A 21,665-nucleotide genomic window follows, 5' to 3' on the forward strand; every position below is an offset into this window, starting at 1 on the left:
AAGTTGCCTAATGCTCTCTTTTTGAATTAGGGTTTATAGACTAAAAAGGTCCATACTTGGGACTTGCCTCGCAGCCCACTGGTTGGGATTCAGCACTTCCAGTGCAGGGGCTCGGGTTCAATCTCTGGTTGGGAAGCTCCCAAATGCCACATGGTGTGGTCAACGAAATAAAAATGCAAACAAATTTTTAAAAAAGATCTAAACTGGGAAGATGCTAAAGCCAGTGTACTCCATTCTGTTTAATGCAGTAGCGATTTCTTAACACTTACTATGGGCCTCTAGTCTAGTGATAAAAACAGAAATAAGAGGGCTTACGTTTCCATCTTGGAATACCACAATAGGCAAAAAGACAGAAGAAAGGACATCTCATCTGAGAGGGATGGGTCCAAGGTAGAGGCTTTGTAAGAGTCTCTTGATACTTCTGGAATAGATTTTTGGTGGGCAAAGTTTAGAACCACTAATGAATTCTAAACCTCCAAGATCTTTCAAGCCTTATTATCTCTTGAACAATGCCAGTGACTGACTTCATAGCCTCATGTCCTGTAGGTTGCATGTGGAATGAGTCAGAAGGAGGTGAGAATGTTCCAGTGGACGCAGCCCCAGATGACTGCTGGACGTTTCCGATGCTGTAGAACACAGAGGGGAGGGGACGGGGGAAACACTTAGGAGAAGGAGGTGGAATGACCTCGGTTGTCAACTTGACCTTGGGGAAACGGTAGCCTTTGACTTTATTTACCTAATTAAAGGCAGTTCTACAACAAAGTAGGTAGAACTGTGCTTCCCTAAAGATATGTTTAAACTCTAATCCCCAGTACCTGTGAATGAGACCTTATAGGAAGTAGGGTCTTTGCAGATGTAAACAAGTTAAGATGAATTCGTGCTGGATTAGGGTGAGCCTTAAACCAATGGCAAGTGTCTGTGTGTGACACACATGGAAGACATGGGGAAGAACGCGATGTGAAGATGGGGGCCGAGGTTAGAGAGATGTCTCTACAAGCCAAGGACTGCTGCCAAGGGGGCTTGGAGAGAGGCATGGGACGGATCTTCCCTGAGAGTCTCCAGAAAGAAGCAGTTCTGCCAACATCTTGGTTTTGGACTTCTGGCCTCCAGAACCGTGGGAAAATCCATTTTTTTGTTATCTGAGTCACCCGGTTTGTAGCAATTTGTTATGGCAGGCCCAGTAAACTGATCATACCACTTAATGAATATAGATCTCTATCTGAATCAATGTCAATATCCACATCTCGATGTTTATACCATGAGGATAATGACCTGAGTTTTCCAGTTTTTAATGACACAATGACTAATGGTGTATGGTTGTATCTTGGGTGTTTAAAAGAACTGTTTACCTACTGTGCCCTGATGATCGTTTTTCTCTCCCTCTTGTTTTGTTTTCTTGTTTGTTTCAGATTGTCATCAGATTCACAATGGACTCTCTCATCGCAGCAAATACCAAGTTTTGCTTTGATCTGTTCCAAAAGATCAGCACAGATGATTGTCGGAAGAACATCTTCTTCTGCCCGCTGAGCCTCTCGGCCGCGCTTGGCATGGTCCGCCTGGGAGCCAGGAGCGGCAGCGCGCGCCAGATCGACCAGGTGCGGATGGTGCGCGGCGTCCGGGCGCAGAGTCGGGCCCTGATCCCTTGGCAAGCCTGACTGTTCCCTGCGCCCTGGGCTTGCTGGGAACTGTAACTGCCCCGAGATTCATTTGTGGGGCATGCCCTGCTTTCTCTTCAGTCCAACCATACTTCCAGGCTCAGGGGCGCCTCCGGCTCCCTGAGGACTGCTCCATCTCACCAACCTGATGGCCGTTCTCACAACCTCCTGTCTCTGTCTGTCTGCATGCGTGCTCAGCTGCTTCACTTGTGTCCAACTCTTTGCAACCTCATTGACTGGAGCCCGCCAGGGATTTCCCAGGCAAGAATACTGGAGTGGGTTGCATTCCCTTCTCCAGGGGATCTTCCCGACCCAGGGATTGAACCCGCATCTTTTATGTCTCCTGCATTGTAGGCAGATCTTTACTGACTGAGCCACCAGGGAAGCCCTTGTCTGTCTACATGTCTGGTGCTTTTTCTCTATATAATTATCGATACCAGTATTGCCAGTATTTTTTAATATGTGCGTGTGTTTTCTCTCTCACTCATTCCATTAAATAAAAATGTATTAAGCACCAGTTATGTATCCAGTGGTGAAAGATTCTGGTGTCCTCCTTGCCTTTCTCTCTCACTTCACATCAAGTTTGTCAGAAAGGACTGTTAGCTTTTCTTTTGAAATATATCTAAGATTTTGGCACTCCCCACCACCTCCCTGATGCCTGCCCCTGACAACTGGATCCAGATTCCTCACAAGCGGCCTTGCTTCCACTGTCAGTGTTCTGAACCCAGGTGCCAGAAAGATTCTTTAAAACCAAAGTCAGCTCCTGTTTCCTGTTGGCTCAACACCTGGACCTCCACTTCCCTAATGACAGAAGTCCGAGCTCTTTCAATGGCCTATGAGGGTTGGGGGTCCAGGTTTTGGGCAACCTGGTGACTCTCTCCCCACCCTCCCCTCTCTCTGGCCATACTGACCTCCCACCCCTTCCTTGGGATATTCAACCCCACTCCTGCTTTAGGGCCTTTGCTCCATCCCATTCCCCTAGGTGACTGATCTAGAATTTAATCTCCGTTTCAGGACTGTGATCAGAGTTAACCTTCTCAAAGAGATTGACTTTGATTTCTCAATCTACGGCTGTGTGTGTTTGCATGTGTGTGTGTGAATGTGTGTTATTTGCTAGGTCCTGTCCAACTCTTTGCGACCCCATGGACTAGAGCCCTCCAGTCTCCTCTGTCCATGGGACTCTCCAGGCAAGAGAATACTGGAGTGGGTAGCCGTTCCTTTCTCCAGAGGATCTTCCTGACGCAGGGATTGAACCTGGGTCTCCCACACTGCAGGCAGATTCTTTACTGTCTGAGCCCCCAGGGAAGCCCCTTAAGGCTGCATCCTGGCCCCCAACACTGAGATTCCCATTGTCCCAGCTGCTTTCCCCCACATGGCATTTTCCATCTTCTGACATACCACCTAGAGTAATTACTTACTATTTCATCCCTCTCCCACTAGAATGTAACCTCCCAGAGGGCAGGACTCTGTCCTAGAGCAGCAACCCAATGCAAATGTGTGGAAGGAATGAATGACACTGACAAGAGCAACTCCTCCCAGTAAACCACAGGCTCCAGAGGCGGCCTGACAATTCCCTGATCTAGTCCAGAGTGCAGAGGCTAAGTATGAACACAGTTGTGTCCCTAAGATGGAAGAGTGAATTACTGGATTGAGGCAGCAGGTGTTTAGGGTCACTCTACTTTATTCATGTACTTTGATTTGGTGTATTACTCCATCCCAGGTGGTGCAGTGGTAAAGAATCTGTCTGCCAATGCAGGAAATGCAGGAGATGCAGGTTCAATCTTCTCCAGAAGATCCCCTGGAGAAGGGAATGGTAACCCACTCCAGTGTTCTTGCTTGTAAAATCCCATGGGCAGAGGGGCCTGGCAGGCTACAGTCCATGGGATCACAAACAGTCAGACACGACTTAGTGTGCCCGCACACACACACACACACACACACCCCTTATTCCATTAGCCACATTCGGCTAAAGTGCAATCGGCATCCTCCAGGCCAGGTTTCAGATGCTCCTTCTCCAGGCTCTTGGGTGTCACAGCAGACTTACCTTGACGATGCCAGATGCCCCCCTTGTCTCCCATCTTTCTGCAAAGCTCTGGATAACTTATCTTCTGCTCTACTGATTTGAAGCTCTAGGTCAGCACAGTCTAACACAAATATAATTTAAGTCACATATGTAATTAAAAACTTTTTAGTAGCCATGCTAAGAAAGTATAAAAATAGATGAGACTAATTTTAATAATATATATTATTTAACCCAATACCTTGAAAATATATCAACATGCAATCAGTTAAAACATTTAAATAAAATATTTTATATTCTTTTTTTTTTTCATACGAAGTCTTCAAAATCTGATGTGTATTTTACACTTCTAGTCAATTCAGGCCATCTCATAGCCAAGTGTGATTTGTGGATGCCTTGATATTCTTTTAGCTTGGCTACATTCTTTCTTAAATGCAGTCCCAGGGGCATAGCATTCTGTTTACTTCCCATCCTTCCACTTCACAGCCTGAGTCAAAAGAAACATGTACCTTTCTTTTTTTTTTTACTTTACTTTTAATTAGAGGATAACTGCTTTGCAATATTGTGTTGGTTTCTGCCAAATATCAACATGAATCAGCTGCAGGCATACATACATTGTCCCCTTCCCCTTGAACCTCCCTCCCATCTCCACCCCATCACCCCTCTCGGCTGTCACAGAGCCCCGGGTTGGGCTCCCTGCATCAGACAGCAAATTCTCACCGGCTGCCTAGTTTACATGTGGTAACATACGTGCCTCCACGCTGCTCTCTGAGTTCATCCCACCCTCTCCTTCCCCAGCTGCCGCCTTTCTTTAAACCGTTGTTTAAACCGCTGATGATTATTTTGTTTAACTCTGTAATCCTTATCATCGCCACGTTATTAAAAACGTTTCTGAAGCTGTTCAGACTTCCTGCTGTTTGTGCGGTCTCAAAGATCCCATCTCCACTCTCGCATAGGTACTGCACTTCAACGAATTGTCCCAGAATAAAGGGAACGAGCCAGATCCCTGTCTGAAAAAAGCAGAGCAGGAAGTGCCTGCTGACAGCAACCTGGAAGGGCAGAAGGAAGTGGCGGGGCCTCTGACGCTGCAGGTGGGTCACCACGAACTCTGCCCCTCGGTCTGCAGTGCTCCTCCGGGCGGTCCTGTGTGAGGCCACGGTCGTTTCTCCTCCGTGAGAGCCTGGCAGACCTCAGCCCCACAGCCACAGCAATGATCCCAAATGACCCAATTCCTCTCTGGTCACGCGTCTTATGCGTCCTTGGCTGTAAAGAGTAGGATCTAGAATCTTCTGCTTACGATAAAGAAGCTCAGACCACAGTCCCAGGACTCACCTAGGTGTACAGGTCACGGTTCCCCAGGATGGAGCCAGGGTGAGGAGGATGGGGTCGGGGAAGTAGCTCCCCACGACTCTCTCCACTTCTGCTGTTCTGTTTCCTGCTGGAATCTGTACTGACATCGAAGGCTTTTATGGGTTGTCTTATACCAGGAACGGTAAAGATATTCTCTAGTTTATATATCCTCCTACGTTAGGACGTTTAAGATTCTTTCTTGACTCTTTTTGAAAACAGAGAAAAACAAGGCACACTCATCTAAAATGCAGTGTACACTGTGGAGTCTCCGTTTACATATTTCCCCCCTGATCTTGATCCAACGTGGGAGCCAGGACACGGACCATGCCCTCCCTCCGTCCCTCGCTTCTTCTCCGCTTGCTCCCCCAACCGGTTACAAAGTGAAATGACTGCTTGCTTTCTGAGGCTTTAACGCGTTTTAAAGGTCACCTTTTATTTCTTCTTTTGTTAGACCGAGTCTTCAAAGGATGAGAGTGGACTGCTCAGCTGCTATTTCGGACAGCTTCTCTCCAAATTAGCCAGGATCAAAGTCGATTACACCCTGAGTGTTGCCAACAGGCTTTATGCGGAGCGAGAATTCCCAATCTGCCCGGTGAGTTAGGCGTGACTGCTGATTAAGACCCCCCTTTGACTTACTATTTCAAAACCATCAAGGAGCTGGATTTCTCACCTGCTGTCTAGAGCACAAACCTCTGACAGGAGGAGGTGACGGTGGGATGTCCAGGACCTGTTTCGTTCTCTCCCACACCTTCTGTCGCCCTCCTCCCAGTTTTCAACTTGCACACTTCAGGAGGTCCCCTGATGGATGGGAGTGTGGGGAAGGGGAGGGTCACGTGACTAACAGCCTCTGCAGGCCTGGAGCTCGTGTGGGTTTGGTAACGGCGTTCTCTCCTGTGACCTTGACGGTCTTTCCCATTCACGGTGCCTGGTAGAGGCACTGGTAGCTCCTCTCCCAGCTGGTCCTTCCCTCCCCGCTCAAGGCACTTCTCTAAAACCGCTTTTTATGCCACGATCAGGCCACCTGCCTATGAAATTGTACTCATTTAAGATGCGGTGCAGTGTCGCCGAAGGAGACCGACTGGAGCCAAAAGGCGCAAGTCCTGTCTCTGCGGCTAAAGGCTTTGGAACTAGAGAAAGACGCGGCTGAATCCGGGCTTCAGTTTCCTCCCTCGCCACTAGAGAGAGCTAGTGAGCCGCAGTGAGCGTGAGTGGGCGTGACCAATGCACAGGCGGGACACGAGTGTCAGGGGCGTGTTTAAGAGGAGTTCGCGTACTTGGACCAAAATTAGTATGTTCTCTTATGATGGAGATGAGATTTTATGTTTTTTTTTCCCCCCAAACTAGCTTTATTGAAATATAAATTCATATAACATACAACTCACTTTTTAAAAATGTTCACAGCAGTGATTTAGATATATTACATTACAAAATTCTTTAAAATTGTGGTAAAATATCTAGAGCATAAAAATTGGTACTTTAACCATTTCTAAGTATGCGATTCAGTGGCATTAGTTGTATTCAGTGTTGTGTAGTGATCACCCTATTTCTAAAATGCTTTCATTACTGTGAATAGGAACTCTGTACAGTGCCATTAAACCGGGTTCTAATTCTGAAAACTTAAAGCGTTTTACGGCAAAGGCTCCAAAGTCACTTGCTGTTTGTCCTGGGCTGTGCTGTGCCTAGTCGCTCAGTTGTATCCAACTCTTTGTGATCCCATGGACTGTAGCCCACCAGCCTCCTCTGGCCCCAGGGATTCTCCAGGCAAGAAGACTGGAGTGGGTTGCCATGTCCTCCTCCAGGAGACCTTCCCAACTCATGAATTGAACTGGGGTCTCCTGCACTGCGGGCAGATTCTTTACCAGCTGAGCTGTGAGTCTCTACAAATGGAATGTCCAAATCTGGTGGGAAAGCTAGTGTCATTTTAACTGTGGACAACTCCACAGATAAGAATTCTGTACCCTCAATTAACACTACAGGCAATGAAATGTCTCCGTGTAGTTGAGGCTGGGGGTAGATAGAGACCCCATGCACTCAGCATAAATGACCAGACACTTCCTTCTCATTAGGCTTCTCACGACTGCTTCACTCCTAAACTGTTAGCATAATTGTATGACTTCATGTCACTATTTCCATTTATCCCAATTTATCAGGAATACTTAGATGGCGTGATTCAATTTTACCACACGACAGTTGAAAGTGTTGATTTTCAGAAAGACACTGAAAAATCCAGGCAAGAGATTAACTTCTGGGTTGAATCTCAATCCCAAGGTAAGAAAGACCCAACACATTGGAGGTGGTACTCTTTTCCATTTAAAAGAAAAAAGTCAGCCCCGCTTTGCGGTCTCTGGTCTGTTGGGACCAGATGCTCGTGTGTGTGGATTGGGTCCGAAGCTTGTTGTGTAGGTGTCAAATAGTTAAAATGCTTAGATGCTGTGGGTGCTTATTTATGGTCCTTTGCTCCATCATGAAGGTGAGATGCCTTTCAGCCAAGTACAATACTAGCAGGATGTCCATGTTTCTTTAAGTTCCATGTTTCTTTAAGGGTCAGTAGGAGGATGGTGAATAGAGTATGTTTCTTCAGAGGGAAATAGAAATAAGAAGATCCTAATTCTTGCCAACTTTTAGCTAGATTTACAGGTATTTTCTGAGTGAAGGAATGATGGTGATGAGTAGTGAATATTTGAGTTCAACAAAAATGGAAGAATATTTTCAATACGAATCTGCCCATCTGCCTTTTATGGGGGGTTTAGTTTTCTTGGATTAGGCTTCCCTGGTGGCTCAGTTGGTTAAAGAATCCACTTGCAATGCAAGAGACCTGGGTTCGAACCCTGGGTCAGGAAGACCCCTGGAGAAGGAACTGGCTTTCTACTCCAGTATGCTTGCTTGGGAAATCTCATGGACAGAGGAGCCTGGTGGGCTACAGTCCATGGGGTCACAAGAGTTGGACATGACTTAACCACTAAACCACCACCAATTTTCTTGGATTACTTCCTGGATGAGACATACTTTAGTCTTGGGAATACTAAACTGCATTAAAAAAATCTGTCTACTTGAATACTTTTGCTACAATTCATATTTAGGATATTCTCTGGAAACTTTTTTTTAAAGGTAAAATCAAGGAACTCTTCAGCAAGGACAGTATCAACAATGAGACTGTGCTGGTGCTGGTGAACGCTGTCTACTTCAAGGCCAAATGGGAGAAATATTTTGACTGCGAAAACACGGTTGATGCCGTTTTTTCTCTAAGTGAGGTACCAGAGCACAGTTTTCTAGATATTCACTCACAATTTCCACTGAATAATGGGCAGTATGTATATTCACATCTCAACTTAGGTCTCTGGGTTATGACTTACATTTACAAGAACATTTGGTGATTAATAAAAGTCAGTGCCTAAAGATTATGAAGCATTTTTGTGCTAGGTGCTTCACTGAGCATTTTTCCTTCATTATTTCATTTCTTCCCCAAAATAACATTATGGAAATAGGTGTTATTATTAGTCCTACTTAGGAGTCCAGGGGGAAAAAATGCAAAGGTTACTCAGCCAAATTCACGCATTAAGATTCACATGTATGAGCATTTGCCTCAAAAACCTGTGTTCCTTATTTCAAAAAAGCAAATATTATTATCAATATTATATACATTGTATTGCGTATATTACATATGACTTATAACTGTGTATAAGTATTATACATGCATAGAAAGAGGCCCAGTAGGGAACATACATTTATCTGTCAGCATAGGTAACTCCAGGAGAGAGAGATGGTGTTTACATTTGCTTATTTTTCTGCATTTTCTAACTCTCTGCACAAGTACTGCCTCCAAAATAATAGATGGTACTTGAAAAAGGCGTGTTCTGAGCCAGGAGCTGCAGAATGGGAACAGCCGTGCTGTTCTCTCCAGCGCGGCTCGCGCTCCTGTCGGTTGGCGGCCTGCCGCGTACTGTGAGGCTATCAGGAGGCTTCCGGCGCCCTTTCCTCTGGCAGAAGCCCATGAGGCAGGAGTTGTTATTTAGTACCCAGAAGCTTAGCATTTAACCAGTTTCCCACTGATGCTTCTGTGGGCCCGTCCAGGCCAATAGGGATGGAGCGTCACGGAAGGCCAGAACCTGGGTGGAGCAGGTATGGAAGAGGGAGCTGGCAGGGCTGGTTTCAGCTGGTGAGGCTGTGGGTAGACGCCTGGTTGGACATCCTACTGACAAGGGGTCTTAGGACCTGAAGAACCTACCAAAACCGTGGAAAGATGGGGTGTTGACAAAGTAAGGGCCCCCTGGTCAGTGGGCAGAAGGCTTCGTTAGACTGGATCCCTGTGGCTCTGAACTTTCGGGGGAAGCGCCTTCTCATCTGGATGGACCATGTTGTCAGGGAAGTTGGGGACTGTGTAGGTTTGTGAACTTCTTGTGGCCATGCTGTGACTTTCTACCGTGTCCGCCTCAGAGTGAAAAGCAGAACGTGAAGATGATGAACCAGAACGGGCTGTTCAGAATTGGCTTTGTGGACGAGCTGAAAGTGCAGATCTTGGAGCTTCCGTACACGAAGGGGAAGCTCGATATGGTCGTGCTGCTGCCGTCTGGCTCCGCGGACAACCTGAAGGCCCTGGAAGAGGTAAGTCTTCACTTGCATATCTCTGCAGCTGCAGTCCACAGGGTTGTAAAGAGTCAGACACAACTGAGCGACTGAGCAACAATGACAACAACGTATTTTGGGGCTCCCCTGTGGCTCAGATGGTAGAGAATCCACCTGCAATGCGGGAGACCCTGGTTCGATTTCTAGGTCGGGAAGATCCCCTGGAGAAGGGAATGGCAACCCACTCCAGTACTCTTGCCTGGAGAATCCCATGGACAGAGGAGCCTGGAGGGCTATAGTCCATGGGGTCGCAAGGAATTGGACAGGACTGAGCGACTCACACACACACACACAAACACACACTATATTGCATCATATCATCTTGAGGAAGGATGGTATCTGGGCTATCAGAGAATCAGAGAATACATACGAATCTGAACTCATGAGACATTTATTTCTCATTTGCTGAGAACTAAAGAACAAATTGCTGGAAGAAATATCAATAACCTCAGATATGCAGATGACACCACCCTTATGGCAGAGAGTGAAGAGGAACTAAAAAGCCTCTTGATGAAAGTGAAAGAGGAGAGTGAAGTTGGCTTAAAGCTCAACATTCAGAAAACTAAGATCATGGCATCTGGTCCCATCACCTCATGGGAAATAGATGGGGAAACAGTGGAAACAGTGTCAGACTTCATTTTTTTGGGCTCCAAAATCACTGCAGATAGTGATTGCAGCCATGAAATTAAAAGACACTTACTCCTTGGAAGGAAAGTTATGACCAACCTAGATAGCATATTAAAAAGCAGAGACATTACTTTGCCAACCAAGGTCCATCTGGTCAAGGCTGTGGTTTTTCCAGTGGTCATGTATGGATGTGAGAGTTGGTCTGTGAAGAAAGCTGAGCACCGAAGAATTGATGCTTTTGAACTATGGTGTTGGAGACTCTTGAGAGTCCCTTGGACTGCAAGGAGATCCAACCAGTCCATCCTAAAGGAGATCAGTCCTGGGTGTTCATTGGAAGGACTGATGCTGAAGCTGAAACTCCAATACTTTGGCCACCTCATGCGAAGAGTTGACTCACTGGAAAAGCCCCTGATGCTGGGAGGGATTGGGGGCAGGAGGAGAAGGGGATGACAGAGATGAGATGGCTGGATGGCATCACCAACTCAATGGACATGAGTTTGAGTAAACTTCGGGAGCTGGTGATGGACAGGGAGGCCTGGTGTGCCTCCCTGGACCTTCACGGGGTCGCAAAGAGTCGGACACGACTGAGTGATTGAACTGAACTGAAAGAACAAATGCCAAAAATATTAGATAGGGCTTTCTTTGCTCATCTCATGGTTCTCTGCAGTTATTTTTCCAGACCAAGGGATCTGGAAGCGGAGGAACTTGATAATTGCAACAAATGAAATAACTCCTCCTTTTTCCTGAATATCTGGATGTCTGGCCTCTTCTCACACTGTTTCGCTGTCGCTCAGTTAGAGACTCTTTAGCTTAATCCTCTTTCTTGGTCCTCGTGCTTTGACAGAAGTGGAGATGCTGATGTTGAAGCAAATTGCTTGTGAAGTAGGAATTAATAAAGGCTGGGGAATTAATAAAGGAATTAATGAAGGTTCAGCTTGGTGGGGTGGGAGTGGGGAAGAGAGAAAGTGAGACAGAAATACAGGGATATGGGAGAACAGGTGTGACAATGAGAATCATAACTATCATTCCAAGTTTATCACGTGCAAGCATTATGTGCGGGCTTCCCAGGTGGCGCTAGTGGTAAAGAGCCCGCCTGCCAATGCAGGAGACACAAGAGACACGGGCTCCATCCCTGGGTTGGGAAGACCCCCTGGAGGAGGAAACGACACTCCACTCCAGTGTTCTTGCCTGGAAAACTCCATGGACAGAGGAGCCTGGTGGGCCACAGTCCACGGGGCCACAGAGAGCCTGACCTGACAGAGAGTCTAAGCAGAGCAGCGCCATGGGAAGCTCTTTGCAGACACCATGGTGCTCAGTCCTTGCAGAACTCCAGTGGTGGTGTCTGTCTTATAAAAGAGGAGGCTGAGCTGCAGAACATCAAGGATTGGCCAAGCTGACCCGACCTAACCACATGAGCTTTCCTGGGCATTGGACACTAACCTGTCAGACACCACAGAACAGAGGAATCCACATTTTCTGGTGTCTGTTAAAGAAGAAAGAGATTTTCTTGGAGGACTTTAAGTGAAATCAGAGGATTCTGAGGCAAAGACCTTGAGGATTGTTACCAGCGGTGGAAATAGTCTGAGGCCCCCCTTGGAAGTGTGTAGGGCATCCTTTGCAAGCTCATCATCTGACCTTGAACATGATTTTCTTCTTCTTGTAGCTTGAAAGGAATATCACCTACGAAAAACTCATGGCCTGGAGCAGTTCAGAAAATATGTCAGAAAAAAGAGTAGCCGTCTCCTTCCCTCGGTTCACCCTGGAAGACAGCTATGATCTCAACCCTATTCTACAAGACATGGGCATCACGGATATCTTTGATGAAACAAAGGCTGACCTTACAGGAATCTCTCCAAGTCCCAGTTTGTACCTGTCAAAAGTTGTCCATAAAACCTTTGTGGAGGTGGATGAAAATGGCACCCAGGCAGTTGCAGCCAGTGGGGTTGTCGGTATGGAGAAGTCCTCACCGTCCTGGGAGACATTTAATGCTAACCGCCCTTTTCTCTTTTTCATCAGACACAACAAAACCCAAACCATTCTCTTCTATGGCAGGGTCTGCTCTCCTTGAAAGGGGAACACGGTCTGGTGCTTGGAGCTGGGAGAAAGCGATGATAAGTTTCACCCCTGGTATCACACGGGCATTTGCGTTTTCGCTAACATCCAAAGCTGACTGAATTTCATCGCGACTCCACGCTCCTCACCTCCGGCCGTTGGTCCTCACTTCTCCTGACCTTTCTCTCACCCTGTCGCAGGTTCTCATCTAAGTCTTTTAGAACTAAAAGGTCCTTGCTCCCTCCCCAAACTTTCACCACCCTAAGCTTTCAAGCATATAAATTTACCTGCTGTGACTTGAAGGTCAACATAATTGAGGATGATATAGATTCTAAGTTACTGACCTGCTTATAAAGGAATCCTGAAAGTTCAAGTCATTAGTCCGCTTCTAGGAACTGGCAGATTCAGAAAACACTTTTCCACGGGTGGCAAGAGAAAAGGTTTCCGTGGGATCTGTTTTGGAAACAGCCGAGTTCCTGCCGCAGCTGCAATCCTGGTGGCCCGGGGCGGGGTGCTCCTCCTCTTCCTGTCTGTCTTCTGCGGCATGGAGGGTGTCCGATGGGGGTGGGCTCGGTGAGGGCTCAGGGGAGCGAGGCTCCCCCAGCAGCGTGCATTCTGCAGAGGGCAGGATGGTATTTGTTTTGTGAATCTGACATGAACTTAGGAGAGGAGGCAGCGAATTAAAAAGAGATGTCGTCTCAGTTTTCCTTAGAGAGCCGTCACCATGAGGCACTTCCTCTGTCTCGTCACGCCTGTCCTCAGAGAAGGCTCCTCTGTAGTTGCTCCTAAGGGCTTCCCTGGTGGCTCAGACGGTAAAGAACCCGCCTGCCAACGCAGGAGACCTGGGCTGGATCTCTGGGTTGGGAAGATCTCCTGGAGGAGGAAATATCAACCCACTCCAGTATTCCCGCCTGGAGAATCCCATGGACAGAGGAGCCTGGTGGCTACAGTCCACGGGGTCGCAGAGAGTCGGGCACGACTGAGCGACTGAACCACACTGGGCATGCACGTAGCTGCTCCTAACCACTCAGCACGCTGCGGGGGGCGGGGGGGGAGGGAGGTGCTGCCCTAGCTGCGGCCCTCCCATCCCCTCTCTCCATCCTCTGCCGTGTGGACCCATCTGTCCTCCCAGAGGCCTCCTAAGAGCCCTCCGGGGCCTGGACACAATGCTCGTGGAAACCACTTCCCATCAACTGAAAGCCAGACACCAGAGCGTTCAAGACCCCAGGACCCAGGGCCTTTGTTCTCCGATGTGTCGATCTGAGTTCTTGATCTCTGCCTCAACTGCATGCTCTGGAATGACCACTGACACACTCTCCCGTAGAGGTGGATTTCCAGTCTGATGGTGGTCCGTTTTCCCTGCCCTGTGACGGCCCTCCTCCCAGCTGCCCTGGTGTTGGTGAAGTGTGGCTGTAGCAGTTTTTACAGGAGAAGGTGGATTAACTTCACCTGCTCTTATGCTGGTCCTTCCCCTAGTTCTCTCTGTGCTGGAAAAGACAAGTGTCATGTTCTTTATACAGGCGTCTCATGGCTGAAACGTGCTCATAGCATAAAAAAAATTCTCATTGGTGACACGAGGCTGTTCTTCCAAGTCTTTTACCTAGAATACATGTCTCACATGTCAATTTTATCTCAGATAATCAAAAATAGTCTCTCCTGTGGTTCCTTTTTGAGGGTAGGGTTTCCAGGGCTGATTCCATATTAAGCTGACAGCACAGCTAGACACTGACCATGACCTGTATTATGGGTCGGGCATTGTCTGGTGTTGCTTTTGTTCTTATTCTTTTCCTTGATATGCATATTTTCTCATTTGCACTGGGGTTTTTCAGAATTTTAATCATGAGGGGAAAATGAATCTATTCACAATAAAGAGAAGAGTGTGATTCTTAAATCTGTAAGTCAGTAAACACCATCTTTACTGACCTTTCATTGATCAAGATGTTTCCCAGTGAATAAAGCATTTTTGTCATAAAATATGTATGATGTGTTACCAACTGACTTTTTTTTAGTGACATAAATAGTTTCAAGCTCTTCATCTAAAAATACAGTAATACATACCCTATAAAGCTAACAATTCTTCTCAGTTATTTAGGAATAATACATCTTGTGCCAGTAATAATTCTTTTCCCAGCTTTCCACCCTAAGTACATATAAAGACATATAAAAAAAGATGAAAACTCACAGTAATTCTAAAATCTAAGAATGATGGCCAATGGAGCATCAGAATAAGGAAGACACCTCTGCTGATTGCAAATTGATGTGGCCGGGTGGGAAGGCATGTTTGAGAGGGGACCTGATGAGGCGCCTGTGTGTCAACCTGCCTTATTTTCTTCCCACAACTGCCATCCACTGAGTTCAGAAACACAAGACAGCAGCCAGTCTAAACCAAGGCACCCATCTCACTACTTCTATTTGTTGCTGTCTCCCGGCCGGTGTCTGTGAGGGCTGGACATGTGCACACCGCTGTGTTTAATGGACCGCCGACGAGGACCTATTGCAGAGCCCGGGGAGCTCTGCTCGGCGTGACGTGGCAGCCTGGGTGGGAGGGAGTTTGGGGGAGAATGGATACTTGTATATGTATGGCTGGGGCCCTTTGCTTTTCACCGGAAACCGTCACAACATTGTTAGTCTGCTATACCCCAATACAAAATAAAAAGTTAAAACATCTGTTTTCTTTCTGAAACCACTGAAAGACTGGCTGAAACTCCCCAAGTTTGACTCAGAGGAGGGCGAGGACAGGCAGCGTGCTTTTCAGTCTAGGCAGATTAGTCATTACAAGTGAAGTCCTTCCGGGGGAACAAAAACAGAAAGAGCCCTGGTGGAGATGTTCCTGGGTTTGTATGGTAGCTCTCTGCTTTGCGTGTCAGAGAGTCAGGCCATTCAGAGAGGAGAGAGAACCACAGAACCACAGTAGATGGAACCCCTGAGGCCCGGGGAATTAAGCTCAAAATTAGAAGCCCTCTGAGTCTTTTTTCTACTCTCAAACCAGCAAGAGTGACCCTTCAGTATGGCAGCTGGAGGCAGTGAGGGCCCGCTGGCTGGTGGGCTGCTGTGGGGGCCAGAGACCCAGCCAGGGCCGGCGAGTCGGGGGTGAGATCAGCCACATCCGGTCCAAGGTCTCCTCTGCCCACAACGCTGCGGGCCGACACACAGTACAGCATCATCAAAAGTGATATGTTCATTCACATCAACGCTCAATGTTCTGGTAAGAGAACCGCGAATGCACAGTAACTAACAGGCTCTCTGGTACTCTCTACTTCACAGGTTCTGTTTGTTCTGTTTTATTGCAACTCAAGTTCTCTTTGACTGCATACATTTTTCTTACAAATTTCCACCTGAAATTGCTCTTCCGTTTTCCGTTGAACTGGAGCAAGCCAGAACTTGTAGGGCTTCATCCCCGATGGCTGTTTACGTCTTTTGCATGTGTGGCTTTTAATAAAACTACCATGTCATTATCCTGTGCTGCACGTCCTGTAACTGGTGACAGGGAAAGGAAGTTGAGTGGTTGTCTCTGTGGATTTCTTTGCTCCAAGGTTGAATGCCAGCTTCAAAGTTGTTCTTTATTCGCATTACTAACGTTGTATTCTTGCTTTTCCAAATCTACTGTCTCATTCTTTTCTTCTTACTCAACAAAAGCTCCAGAAAATTTATTTGCATATTTGCACACCTCTTACCAATATATTCTCCATATTTAATATCTAATTAAAAAATTCCTTTATTCTAATACACTATTTTGCTTATAAATAATGATATCCATATTAGTGCATCAAACAATGTTTTAGCTACAAATGGGCAAAAAGGATTTAAGAAGCAACGAAATGCATGACAGTGGGCCCGATGGAAATCCACACAGGTTTTGTCAGTTGACACAGGTTCTGAGTAAACCAGCCCATGTCCAAAACTGAATACAGGGGAAAACCCTACAGGGTTATAGTAAAAAGTAGTGCCAAGTAAGGATGGGATACATCAAACTATGAGACTTCAGAAAATTGTTTATGACAAGAGCCGGAAGAGGGGTGTAGACAACCTTTTGGCCTGAAGAGTCAGATTTAAGAAGGCATTGCATTTACGGAATTGGAGCTGAAACAGCTGTGATAAGATGTGAAAGAATGGAATGAAAAATAAGAAGACTACTAGGGAGCTAAAAATATAATGTGTGTGTTAAATGTTTGACTCTTTGTGACCCCACGGACTGTAGCCCACCAGGCTCCTCTGTCCATGGGATTTCCCAGGTAAGAATACTGGAGTGGGTTGCCATTTCCTTCTCCAGGGAATCTTCCCGACCCAGGGATCGAACCCATGTCTCCTATAATGAGAAGCCCACACACTGCAACTAGAGAGTAGCTTCTGCTGGCCAAAACTAGACAAAGTCCATGACCAGCAGTGAAGACCCAGCACAGTCAAAAATAAGTAAGTAAACCTTAAACGTCTGACTCTTTGCGACCCCATGGATTACAGCTCTCCAGGCTCCCCTGTCCTTCGCCATCTCCCGGAGCTCGCTCAAACCCATGTCCATCGAGTCACTGATGCCATCCAACCATCTCATTCTCTGTTGCCCCCTTCTCCTCCTGCCCTCAGTCTTTCCCAGCATCAGAATCTTTTCTAATACCAGGTTCCTGTCCACTGAATTCTCCAGGCAGGAATATGGGAGTGGGTTGCCATGCCCTTCTCTGTTCTGGCCTATCCTTTGCCAAAACCACATTTAACTATTTAATGACAAGTCTTGCCCTCTGATAGAACCGGTCTTAGATTCTTCTCCTTCAAGAGCATTTGGGCTATTCTTGGCCCTCTGCTATTCCATATAAATTTGGAATCGGCTGGTTAATTTTTTGAAAAATGAAACCTCTTGGGATTTTGATCGAGAGTATAATAATCAATTTTGGGAGAATTGACATTTTTACAGTATCAAGTCTTCCAAACCAAAAAATATTTCCCTCTGTTTTCGTAAAGATTCTTAATGTTTCTATATGATGTTTGATATTTTTCTATTTACAGGTTTGCACATTTTTCAGTTTTAATAAATATGAGATGCTTTCTTTTTGGGATGCTTTTTTGATAATCTTTTCAATTGTACATTTAAGAAATTTTCAATTTCTAATTGTATGTTGCTAGTATATTAAAATATTTGATTTTTTAATATTGACTTCACATTCAGCAATTTGCTAAACTCACTTTTCAATTCTTACAATGTATGTGTGGGTTCCTTTGTAAATGATTCTGTTTTTTCATTTTGAGTCTTGAGACTTTAATGATTTAATTTATCAATTGTTTGTGCTTAAAGTTTCTTTAGTTCAGTTTTTAAATTTTTATTGTAGTATGGTTGATTCACAAATTTGTGTTAGTTTCTGCTATATAGCAAAGTGCATCACTTGTACACACACATATATCCACTCTTTTTGAGATCTTTTCCCATGTAGGTCATTACAGAGTATTGAGTAGATTTCCCTGTGCTATACAGTAGGTCCTTATTAGAGTATATATATATATATATATATTATACACACACACACATATATATATTTATTTATTTATGTTGTGTTGTTGTTCAGTTGCTAAGTCAAGTCCTGCCCTTCGGGACCCCATGGACTGCAGCATGCTAGGCTCCTCTGTCTCTCACCATCTCCAGGAGTCTGCTCAATTTCATGCCCATTGAGTTGGTGATGTTTTCTATGTTAATGGTGATGTATGTATGTCAGTCCCAACCTCCCAATTTACCCTTCCTCCCCACCCCTTTCCTTCCTCGGTGACCATGTTTGTTTTCTACATCTGTGACTATTTTTCTGTTTTGTAAATAAGTTAATTAGTACTATTTTTTTTTTTTAAGATTTCACATGTAAGTGGTATTATCTGCTTTGGTTCAGTTTTGAATGGAAGCAGTGATAGCAGACACACTTGTTTTTTGTTTGATCACAAATAGAATACTGTTTTTTCCCTCTCTCTCCATTTCTTTCTATGTGTTAACTCCACTGAAGAACATGTAGTTTGAGTGTGATTCCTACTCAATCTGTAAAGATGCCAATGTCTGCTCCATTAATGTGCCAGTTCTGAGAAGTCCCCAGAGGATTCTTCACAGACCTTGATAAACTGATACAGAGTTTATCTAAAGGAGACTGTATATAAGATTTGCCAAGGAATTTGGGGGAAGCAAAAACAGTGAAAGAGCTTGGCTAGAAAATTAAAACACGCTTGTCTTAGGTGAGCTGTCCTACAGGTAGAACCAAAGACAGAGATGCTTGTGCAGGTACTTTGCGGGGTGGAGGTGAAGAGAGTGGTCCTCAGAGAGAAACAGGGCAGGGTAAGGGGCAGGTTAACCCACCCTGAGGTCTCAACTGGAGGCCGGCTTCTGTGGCCCCACGGGGCTCTGGAGGACGCGCTGCACTAGGAAACTGGCCTCATTCTGATGCAAGGGGCCCGTCTGTCCTTTTTACCCGTCTGCAGGTGAGTCACACCTGAGGTGTGGCCTGGCTGGGGGCAGGCTGCTGCCTAGCTTCCCAGGTAGGTGGAATGAGCTGGAAGTCATTTGACTGACAAAAGGCTGACTATGAATTATCAGGCAAAACAGCAGCTGGGTGACAGGAGCAGTGGTGGGTGAAGCAATCTGGTTGGGACCCCAGGAGCATCCATGCATTTTAATGAAGAAGAATAATCTTATAGGCAGTATCAGTAACAGACACGTGGAAGTTGTGCCAAAACTTGGCAGGGTGGGGAAACCATTAGTACCCTGGTTTGGGGCTTAACTCTTTCCTCTCCTTGCTCCTAAGCATAGAGATCATTCTCCTATCTTCTAATCATCCATCTGTTTCCTTCCTTTAGGATCATTTTGATACAGGATGGAAGAAACTGACAGAAGAATGGAATCGGCGCAGGGTTTAACGACTGGAGGTTGTGATGACATCGACAATTGGGTTTAGAGAAAACAATAATGAGATCTATAACCAAAGAGAGGAGGGCTTCCCTGGTGGCTCAGTGGTAAAGAATCCACCTGCAAAAGGAATCTGCAGGAGACTTGGGTTTGATCCCCGGGTTGGGAAGATCCCCTGGAGGAGGTCATGCCAACCCACTCTAGTATTCTTGCCAGGACAATCCCATGGACAGAGGAACCTGGCAGGCTACAGTCCATGGGATCGCAGAGTCAGACACAACTGAGAATATTGAGCATGCACACACACAACCAAAGGGAGGAATTGCAGAGTTCAGCAGCTTATGGCAGGAACAGTTCCTGGTGATGGTGGCACCAAAACCGTGACCTTGTACATGAGCTACAAGCCGAAGGGAAGATGAGGGTCGAGGGGGAGGGAGGTCGCTGACACGCACGTGAAGACGTGAGAGGGGTGGTGGCAGGCAGGGTGGACAGGAAGGCATGTGACAAGGACCAAGGGGCTTCTGGAGGGGGAAAGGATGCCTCAGCAAGATGGGGGACGTCTCTAAAGGACACCCTGAAGGTGACTGAAGGAAGAAAGGCTTGGGAGAAGCATAAGTAAGCAGAGAGGCAAGGAATGGGGACCTCACCTCCTGATTGCAAGATGACAGTGGTTATCCCTAGGTGAAGACTTTGTGGTCTGTAGTGGTCTTCGGGGGAAAGCTGGGTTTTCCTGTAAAAGTGAGGCAGTAGAAAAAATGCTTTAGGAGAAAGCAGAGGGCTTGTGGAGATAAGTGGGAAATAGAACAGAGAGTCCAGGGTCACAGAGAAAGGGATTAGGAGATATCAACTGATGAGCACATTAAAACATAGAGCACTATGGCCAGCTCGAAGATTTCTTATTATTTTGTTTATTTATTAAAATAATCATTTTATTTTTTAGTGTTTTCTAAATTTATTTGGTTGCATTGAGCAAATTGTGAATATTGAGATTGGCACGTACATTTCTTAGCAGCTGCCTCACTAAGCTGCTTCTTTAGACGACAGTCAGGTGAGAGGGAAGAGCTGAGACGGCCTTCTAGGATTCGCTGCTTGGCAATGGTGACAAAGCTTCACACATTTTACCAAAGAGAATCATCTAAAGATCCAGCAGAGCCAGTAGGAATACCCTAGGGGTGGCAGGAAAGGCTGGAATTTGGAGGTATAATTTCCTAATGAGTTTTCAGAAATTTTCCTGAAATTAGTGAGCTTGTTGGATGTTCATGAATTATTGGCACTTATTCCAGCAGCTGGTGGCCTAGTGGTAAATTCCGCCAGCCAATGCAGGAAATGCAGGAGACTTGGGTTCGATCCCTGGATCTCGAAGACCCCTGGAGAAGGAAATGGCCACCCATTCCAGTATCCTTGCCTGGGAAATCCCGGACAGAGGAGCCTGGCGGGCTACAGTCTATGGTGTTGCAAAAGAGTCGGACACGATTTAGTGACTAAGACAACAACAACCAGTGCTGGTACATAGTAAACTCTCAACAAATGTTCAGTAAATGAATTAAAATGAGACATTTCATAATGAACGGGCAGAACCCTTGAGAACAAGAGTGGTGTCTGTGTGTTGCCTACTCCAATTTTTCTCACTACCTTTTCTCTTTCTTTTCTAGGAAGTTAGCTTTCTTACTTTTCTTCTTCCTTTGCATTTGGTAACCCCAAATAATGCAACTGCGAAGTTAACTTGACTGCGGAGTCTGGTCTTGTCAGGACAGCACCCCTTATGTCTGTGGTTAGGAAGTATGCTTTCATTCAGATGTTCTCCCTAGCTGTAAACCAGCGCTTCCTGACCTTGCTGCACATCGGGATCACCTGAGGTGATAAAAATTCTGACGCCTGTTCCTGCCTTAAGGATGCTGACTCAGTTGTCTGGTGGGGGGAGGGGGGGGTGGGGGCGGGGGCGCTTGGCCATAGAGTTTTCTTTTTAAGTTTCCCAGGAGATTTTGCTGTGCATCCAGAGTGGAAAACCAGTGGTCTGAATGGTTCTTTTCAGAGGGTCCCCTATATCATTAGGGAGGAAGACCCTCTTATCACCATCTGCCCCCACCCCCAGCATGGGACGTAATTCATTTCTCTTGGTCATTCCAGTCCCTTTCATCCTGGGTTGCATTCCTACTTTTGTCTTATTTTGTCATCTGGTTAATTTAGATCTCTTTATGCTTGGGCCCCTGAAGAATGTCTGAGAGCCTTTGGAGGAGTGAGAATTGAAACTCTGTTCCTCTATGTCAAGGTGTATACTATTCACAACACAGTTGCTGACAACTTCAAGTGCAGAACTTCGAGATCATGAAGGAAAGAAACAGAAAATTCAATCCTCAGTTTTGTTGTAACCCTTGCATGCTAATTTTATTAGGGAAATAGCCATTGAGAAACCAAAGCTTGTTTCACGGGAAATGCAAGCCATGATGACTAGGGAGAGGCAGAGAGAGCTATAAAT

General features: G+C 46.0%; 1 protein-coding gene across 2 annotated transcripts in view; it reads left to right on the top strand.

The window, feature by feature from the left end:
* The window catches only part of SERPINB12 (serpin family B member 12), a 30,596-nt gene extending 16,291 nt beyond the window's left edge, over nt 1–14,305 (top strand). For both annotated transcript variants that reach the window (XM_043444493.1, XM_043444494.1), the window contains 7 exons: nt 1,410–1,595; nt 4,632–4,766; nt 5,477–5,617; nt 7,176–7,293; nt 8,134–8,276; nt 9,460–9,627; nt 11,939–14,305. In XM_043444493.1, the coding sequence (XP_043300428.1) occupies nt 1,428–1,595; nt 4,632–4,766; nt 5,477–5,617; nt 7,176–7,293; nt 8,134–8,276; nt 9,460–9,627; nt 11,939–12,343 (1,278 nt within the window). In that variant the 5' untranslated portion in view covers nt 1,410–1,427 and the 3' untranslated portion in view covers nt 12,344–14,305. The remainder of the gene's footprint in view (nt 1–1,409; nt 1,596–4,631; nt 4,767–5,476; nt 5,618–7,175; nt 7,294–8,133; nt 8,277–9,459; nt 9,628–11,938) is intronic.
* Nucleotides 14,306–21,665: the final 7,360 nt, after the last annotated feature.

The sequence above is a fragment of the Cervus canadensis genome, chromosome 23, assembly GCF_019320065.1.
Source record: "Cervus canadensis isolate Bull #8, Minnesota chromosome 23, ASM1932006v1, whole genome shotgun sequence".
NCBI lineage: Eukaryota > Metazoa > Chordata > Mammalia > Artiodactyla > Cervidae > Cervus > Cervus canadensis.